We start from the raw sequence: 8,639 nt of genomic DNA on the forward strand, positions 1-8,639 counted from the left end.
GGAACCCAAACTTTAACCCTGCTCAGGAAATAGTATAACTGTCCCTCCTTACTTCTGTGGTCAGTCATATGCCTGGATTCAGATGGCCTATGAAGGGGTACATTCACTGAGCATATCCTGACAATTATGTCAGAGAATCCTACAGGAGATAAGATTAAGATATGGAATCAAAGAATATATCATTCCAGCCTTTGGCCATTTACTTAACTTGGAGGCAATTTAATAAGAACAGATCAAAAGAGATCACCCCAAATTTCCTCTTTAGCTTAGATCCAAGAGAAGTTCTAAGAAGAATTACTTCCCATAGACTAAAAAGAAAATAAAATTCTCATCACTGAGGACAGACAGTGGAAAGCAGGAGGGTTCTGCATAGCTCTTACTCAATTAACTCCTAGTAACCTTTTCAAAACCTATCACTCTTGGGTCCACTTCCATACATATGTTTAGTTCTCATGGCACATGTGGCTTTTTACATCTTTATGATGTGCCCATGATGAATAAATATGTGTTGTATCTATGTGTTTTTTTAACCTATTGATCTTTCTTACATCAGTTTCTCATATCAACCAAAAAGAAACCTCTATGCTTTAGATAGATAGATAGATAGATAGATAGATAGATAGATAGATAGATAGATGATAGATAAATATATTTTTACATATGTATATATAAAGAAATATATCTCTATATTTATATATGTATATATAGAGAGAGTCAGACAGACAGAGATTAATTTGTTCCCTCTCCAACAATACCATTGTATGGCCATGTTACTGACAAGATGAGGAGCCACAAGAACAGAATCATCATGATGTTCCAGAAGCTACACAGAGATAGTTTAAAACTGCCATTTTAATTACAGAACAGAAGCATTTCAATTTTTTTAATCCTCTGATTACTCTGGGGTTTAATTTCCTGGTCCAGATAATGGCTATGTTGAATTGTACGCAATTGTATTCTTTAAATCACACTAAATTGTTTTGTACTTTTCATCTTAATCTAAACTGCCTGAAACATTTGATTAACAACATTTAAAATGCAAAGAAGCATTTGGGCCCAATCATAGTATGTGCCAATTGCAAATAACCAATGAAGGCATACTATAAATAGACCCGTTCTATTGGTATTTGATATAGATACAAATCTCTTCCTAGGTATAGCATGATTTCAATACCAGCAAATGTAATAAGAGCTTTGTTATTAAGAAGGGTCACACATAATAAACAAACACTTTTAGAAAATGCGTATTCTAATGGATAAGAATTTATAAGCCAAAAGAGACAGTAATGAAAAAGAGGACATAAAACAGATTCAGAATAAGAATTGATGATTACATAGGTTTCTGTGGACTGATGAACCCAACTTATGTGCTTTGCACAACTCAATTTATGAAGCCATGAAAAGCTGGCGCAGACAGTTGACAGGTAGGGGTTCCCAAATCAACTTCCCCGCTAAGCTTTTTACATTCTCAGATGCCACAGGACCAAAGATGAAGCAGCTAGGCCTTGATCAGCAACTATCCAGCTCTTTAACCTATATTTTTGAGTCCTTTTCTCTTTTTCTGTAAAATAAAGGATGTGTCTAATATCTGAAAAAAAATGTCTAAAAGTTACTGATTTTTAACAAGACATTAGGATGTCAACAGAATGGAAATTGTATATGTAACTCAGAATCTCAGCCTCTCATGTTAGTAAGCACCATACATGAAAGCATTGTGGCTTTCATAAATTGAGTTGTGCAAAGCACATAAGTTGGGTTCAGCAGTCCAGAAACCTATGTAATCATCAATTCTTATTCTGAATCTGTTTTATGTCCTCTTTTTCATTACTGTCTCTTTTAGCTTATAAATGGGTATCCATTAGAGAAAATTTGAAAAACACAGAAAAGGCCAAAGAAGTTGTCTTTGATCCTATCCATCGACAGACTGGATTTTTTAAATCAATATGGTATCACTGATATTTTGTATGCATAGGTAGTACCTTAAGATAAGAGCTACACTTGTTACTTTTATTTAATGTACAATGCTAACATCCATTTTTATTAGATAACCTTCTGTGTTATCATTTTTATTGGCTTGAAAATATACAACTTAACATTTTTCTATATTTAACATTATAGGTACTTCTAATAATCACTGCATTTAAAAATCTGTTAAGGAGATACTTTTGTTCATGTCTGTAAATACAGTCATGTTTATTTTCAAATTAATAGATTTCCTAGAAAATATAATTTGGAGCAAAATCATTTGCATATATAAAGTCTGTGTTGCTTCAGTAGCTAACCATTTTTACCTCGGCAAGCAAATGAATAAACTTTTCCCATAGTGATTTAACTATCAGCAAATAATATATGTTTAAATTTGTTAAAAACATTATATAAACACAAATTATTGAACTATTTTTTAGACATCATGATATTTCTAAGAGACACATGTCCAGAAATAAATAGTGTGGGTAGTGTGGAATTCTTGTTTTGTAATCACATATATGACCTTTCCACAACATATCATAGTTTTTCTTCACAAGATGAGTATCCATTTCCAATGCACCAATCAATTGCTAGCTCAATCAGATTACCAATTTATTTAAAAGTAGGATGCTGTAAGATTTAACTCTGTATTTGGGTTCACATGTGGGTTTGTGAAACCGAATGAAGTTTGAAGATGCTGATGAAAAATAATTAATCATTTGTTTTTCAAGAACTCCAAGTGATTGTATTTAGTTTCCATGCTTTGGCTCACAGCCTTGGCATCTGGATGTAAACATTTATTATGTGAGAAAAACTGTCAAAAGTATTATTTGGAGTTTAACTAGGTAAGGGGAATTTTTTTCCTTAAGGATATTAGTCAAGGAAAAGAGAACATAGTCTTATTTATTTTTATAAATGAGCAACTCATGGAAAATAATTTCCTATATCTCAATTTAGATTCTTCAGCCATACAACAAAACTCTGAAATGGTATCTGTGGCCTCCTGTAGCATTGAAATCTTGTTCCTTTGATTGATACATGGGGAATGACTCCAGTCTGTATTCTGTGTGTAGTTTGTGTACGGTTCATTCCCACATGCTTAACTACCCTTTGTGGTTTGTCTCATTCAGTTAACGGTGGCTGGTCTACCTGGACAGAATGGTCTGTGTGTAACAGCCGTTGTGGACGAGGATATCAGAAACGTACGAGAACCTGCACCAACCCAGCCCCACTCAATGGTGGGGCCTTCTGTGAGGGGCAGAGTGTGCAGAAATTAGCATGTACTACGTTGTGCCCAGGTAAATACACAATTATCCTTTCCCAAATAATTCCCACCATTCTAAATGTGTGTACTAGAACCAGATGACAAAGACCTAATCTTAATTTATGTGTGATAAACATTATTTAAATCCATTCCGCACTTACCTTGCTGAGAAGTCACACGTTCCTCCAAAAGAGTCTGGAACTTTATCACCTAACCACGCAAAGTGCTTTAAGAGAACAAATAACCATGAATATAATCCTGTGTTTCTCAGTGATACTGCTAGAGGCAAGATTGTGCATTCTGTAATTCAAATGATTTGAACAACATTGAAAACCACATAAAGTTAGAAATAGCAACCTTTGATCTCCAGCAAAACATGAAAATTAATTGGAACAGAAGTTTAGAAAATATTTTATCCTGGAATAGTTGATACATAGTGTCAGTTTCTAGGCAGGGCAAATAAAACATCTGGAATGAATTAAAAGAAAGGCTAAGGTTTGTGACACATGAGATAATGGATTTGGAAAATACAGCATAGCCACCTCTTTATTATCTGTACCTCTTGGTCATCTGTCTTATAAATTATTTGCAGTGGCCCCTTTACCAAGATTGCATCCCTCTGCCACTTGGCATCATCTTGTAGTAATTCATATTTCCACCAGCTCTTGACTCCAGGTAAACCCCAGTTAATAGCTACCCAAATCCAAATCAAATTCCAAATATACTAAAATGTCTACTCATATAATATATCCAGAAGTTAAGATAAAACTGTTTTGAAATAGTCCATAAATTCAGTATACTCAATGATTAGAAATTCTGTTATCAATTTTGGTTGGGTGTTTGAATACACAGCCTTAATTCTCTTTGCTTTGCCCAGTTTTTTACTGCTCATCCTTTAATAGAACATTTTTCACAAGTGGGCAGGGGGAAAAATGTAATCTACAGATTACATTTTCAAGTATTGATTCCAAGTACCAAAATGTGTTCCTGTTCTGAACCTTTGAGGGCTCTTATTTATCGAACATATTTTTACTTATAGGTAAGTGTAGAAATTCATCTGTTATCTTACATTGTCCCTTATTTCACCTACATTATGACTCATATTTCAGAGTCCATTCAATTTGAGTTGAAAGAACAATGTGACTTCACACATATATAACACACATATGCACACCACATATACAAACACACACACACACATACATATATGCTAGTGCTTTAAGTGATAGGCACATATTGTTGAGCTACAGCAAAACAAATTTTATTGCTCTGGGTAATTGGGAGTTGAAGTATAGACAACTGTATATGGAAATAATAATATGTTCCTTAATTTTGCACATATGCACATTGATATCCCAATGCACATTATGTAGTATATTTACTCAGTAATAAGAGAATTACCAAACATTGTAAGCTACTAAAATTTATATTGTTTTTCCACTGTTCAGAATTGAGTAGTTTAAAGGTTCGATAAATGATGTTTGGCATTGTTTTATGTAGGATTCTAGGTAATCATAAACATTTATGTATCAGGTAAAAAAAAATCAAACACTTTTTAAACTTATTTTAACATTTTAATCCTCCTTCTTTAATATACTTAAGAGGATTTGTTTGGAAGTTTGGAAGTTTACTCTGTTTTTCAAGTTGATACCAAGTTGTATATTCTCAAGACAGAGATATCCCAGCTCATTGTCACTGAACTTTCTTATAATAATCTACCAAAATAAGTATGAAATTGGGTCAATTTTTGCCAAAAAGAGGGATTTACTTAAATTTTATTTCAGTATGAATAGGAATTGTACACTATCAAATAATGGAATGAAATCATAAAATAAGCTAAAAATAGTATTGTCTTTTCAGAAAGGTATGGCAAAGGTTTCAGCCAAATCAAGTGACCTTGATGACAAAAAGAAAATATAAGTAGTATAGAAGTCAAGAGAGATGGGAGGGGGTGAAGACAGAGAGAAGAGAATGAATGAGTTACTGGACCATTACACTTCCTTTGCTTCCAACTCACATACATTTTTGCTCTCATTGTTTATGTGACACTCTAAATGAAGGAATCTTTGATTAAAAAGGAAACTCTCTGATCTTCCATACAATATCCAAAAGCCTCACCTTTAATGAATCAAGAGAAAAAAGTATGATAATGTTCTTATGTAGCTCTTGATGTGTTCCAGAAAGTCTTGCTGGACCCTTGACTAGAGGGGGGAAATGCACAGAACTCCCACAGGTATAGCATGACTCATTCACCAGAGGCTTAACTGAGTGCCAGGCTTCTCGTTAGGTTATCTTCTTCCATTCTTAGTGTTTTGTGGGAATTGAGTTGTGCTTCTTTTCCCTTTATTAAGTAATGGCTTGTTCTGATCTCATGCTGGCTTCCCTCATGGCAGTGGACGGCAGGTGGACATCATGGAGCAAATGGTCAACCTGTGGGACTGAATGCACCCATTGGCGCAGGAGAGAGTGTACAGCACCCGCACCCAAGAATGGGGGCAAGGACTGCGATGGCCTGGTTCTGCAATCCAAGAACTGCACCGATGGGCTGTGCATGCAGGGTAAGTCAAACTGAAGAAATGCAGGTACCAAGGGGCCAAAAGGCCAAGTTTTTGGGATAGCTTGAAGGAATATGGTTAATTGAGGATGCTAAACAATAAGAAAAATGTGATGATACAACTCTATACCTGCTTTCTTCATAATTGGGAAAAGCTAATCTCTCAAGAACAAGAATAAATAATAATTGTCTGGTTAACAAATACTGCACATAGTATTGCTTTAACTCAAGAAAAAAAAAACAACACAATTTAGTCATTTCCATGGACAGGCTGTCATTCTTTCCAACTCGAAAAACTGTTAACTCAGTTGTATTACCTTGCACATGGGAGTGCCTTAAACTTATCATAGAATCAAAGGATGTTTTCCAACAAGAATGCTGTTTATTTGTAATTCATACCTGGTACTGAGTCAACATCCTTGAAATTTAAAATATACAAGGACAATAAATATTTCTGCAGGTAGTTTGATAAATATATAATAAATCTTTTGTAAGAACATGTTCCCAACCTCTTGAAAGTGCTAGGTTTGTATTAGAAATTACATCATGGGTATAATTTAGCCTATTTTAAGAAAGCGTTAATGATAAAACAATATTTAATAAGCATAGAAGTTGCCTCAGATGTTATGGTATATGAAATGAGCTATATTATATTTCTCATACCCTTTGCATGAAATTTTGTCAGTGAAATGATGACTTGCGTTTAATACTTAATAAATAAATAAATTAATAAAAAATACTTGCAGAGGACCCCAGTTCAGCTCAGTGAGTAAGAATGCTTGTTGTACAAGCATGAGGACCTGAGTTTGAATCCTCAGCACCCATGGAAAAAAAAATACTTGCAAACTCCTAACCATTTATTGAAGAGCTCTTAGATGTTCAGAATTTACCATCTCTATTCATGACAGTGAAAAAAAGTGCATAGAATTGTTCAGGCAAATGGATTAAACAATGTGCCACGGTGAATCTAAATTAATGGGGGCCAAATGTTGACATTTCTCATGCATGTTGAATATATTATGAGACATATTCACAGGGAACTATTGTGTTTGTCATTTAAGAACAAGTGCTTGTTTTCACTACACAAATGAAACTTTGCTTACTCTTCAGAGTCTATGTACACAGGGACCTTTAAAGAGAAAACTTACTTAAAGTACGAATACATAATAATGTTGCTCACATTGAATGAGAACCCAGGCACCGCTCAATTGCATTGTCAAGCGTTGCCAAATTCCTAAAGCTTCTGATGACTGGGGAGAGTTACCATGTACCTCACTGTTTCTGCTAGAAATGTGGGAATAAAGAGAGAACAGCTGTTTATTAATCATCTGTCTAGAGATACAGGTTTCATCCCCAGGAACAAGTTTTAATTGAGGACCAAATGTAAAAAAACATGAATATATCATGGTTTTTTTGTTTTATATTTTTTCTTTAGTATGAAACAAATTGATTGATGTGATTGAGATAGTTTGGGGCATTTTTTTAGTACTTTCATTCTATCTCAATATAATAACAACATTGATTGATACAATGTCACTGGTTTCTGCTCCATGTACTTAAATTCTTGGCAAGATAGTTTACAAGGAATGTATTGCTACATGCTAGGACACTCGAACTTCTACAGAATTCTTTCTAAACTATGACATTTGTCAAACACAAGACTTTCAAACTAAGACCTCATGACTACCAGTTCCTCAATACCTGTTCACCTCACCCAACCATAATGAAATGTTCCCTCATGATTGAGTATTTGCCAACAGTAATGGCTGGGAGTGAGTGTACTTAGATTTTAAGATAGTTTTAGACATGGATGATGTTTTTTTTGTTTGTTTATTTGCACATTTCCTTGCTTTAAAAAAAATTAAGTCACTTATTGGACAAAAACTATTTGGAGTTTGGATTGAAGTCGTTCACGTAAAAAGCCCTCTTTTCCCGCTGCTGTGATTTCTTATGCTAGTAGTTCCTACTAAGTCAATAAACTTTCTCATCTGTCCTAGATCTAGCAGAGAATTGTGGTCTATACCACTATCGATTTCCTGGGTGATAAAACAACAGCAGAGACATTGCTTTGCTGTATAATTACAGTGTTTTACAGTTAGAGCTTATAGTCTCTGTTTCCCACTAAGCTTGGAATTTTTGGAGAAGTATTGCTGCCAAAGTCTTACAAAGAAATAATATTACCTTTGCTTGGAAAACAAAAGCCTTCTTAACAACAAAACTATAAAGCTTGAAAGAGGGACAATGTCCGTGATAAGAAAAAGGAATGGATTAGAACACAAAGTCACAGAGTTGCAATTGCCAATGAGGAATCTGCTTCTAAAATGCCTTTGCTTTGGGGTAATTCATATCTTGAATGTGTTATCTAACAATACAATAATATTGCCTAAAACAAACCTGTCCTACTCAATATCAGACCAAGTATGAAATAAAATAATTCTACTAAAAATTATATATAATTAATCCTGTTATTAATGTTGATATATTGCTGGGTAAAAGAAGCTCAGAGTTCCTGATAGATCTAAGTAGGATTCAAGAGTTTCCTAGAAACCATAGTATATTCATTATTTTTCAATAAGTTAAATTGGCATTTGAGGTCTATGAAAGGTGAAATTAATAGAAAATGCTGTTGTCAAGATTTATTCATTATTTTTCTCAAAACAACAAAATTATGAGAAATTTATTGCTTTACCACCTAACAATAATATGAGCACCTTTGCATCAAAATATGTAGACAATTTAGATAAAATGTTACAGACTTGAATATCACTATACAGAGAGGAGGGGGAGAGAGGCGGGGAGAATGAGGATGAGGAGGGGAGGGGAGAGCAGGGGAAGGGAGAGAAAGAAGGAGGA

The 8,639-nt window shown here is 34.3% G+C and overlaps 1 protein-coding gene across 2 annotated transcripts in view; it reads left to right on the forward strand.

The window, feature by feature from the left end:
• Positions 1-8,639, forward strand: part of Unc5c (unc-5 netrin receptor C) — a 335,223-nt gene that overhangs the window by 265,936 nt on the left and 60,648 nt on the right. For both annotated transcript variants that reach the window (XM_026783907.1, XM_026783908.1), the window contains exons 6-7: positions 3,099-3,266; positions 5,626-5,790. In XM_026783907.1, coding sequence (XP_026639708.1) covers positions 3,099-3,266; positions 5,626-5,790 — 333 coding nt within the window. The remainder of the gene's footprint in view (positions 1-3,098; positions 3,267-5,625; positions 5,791-8,639) is intronic.

The sequence above is a fragment of the Microtus ochrogaster genome, chromosome 21, assembly GCF_000317375.1.
Source record: "Microtus ochrogaster isolate Prairie Vole_2 chromosome 21, MicOch1.0, whole genome shotgun sequence".
In the NCBI taxonomy this organism is placed as follows: Eukaryota; Metazoa; Chordata; class Mammalia; order Rodentia; family Cricetidae; genus Microtus; species Microtus ochrogaster.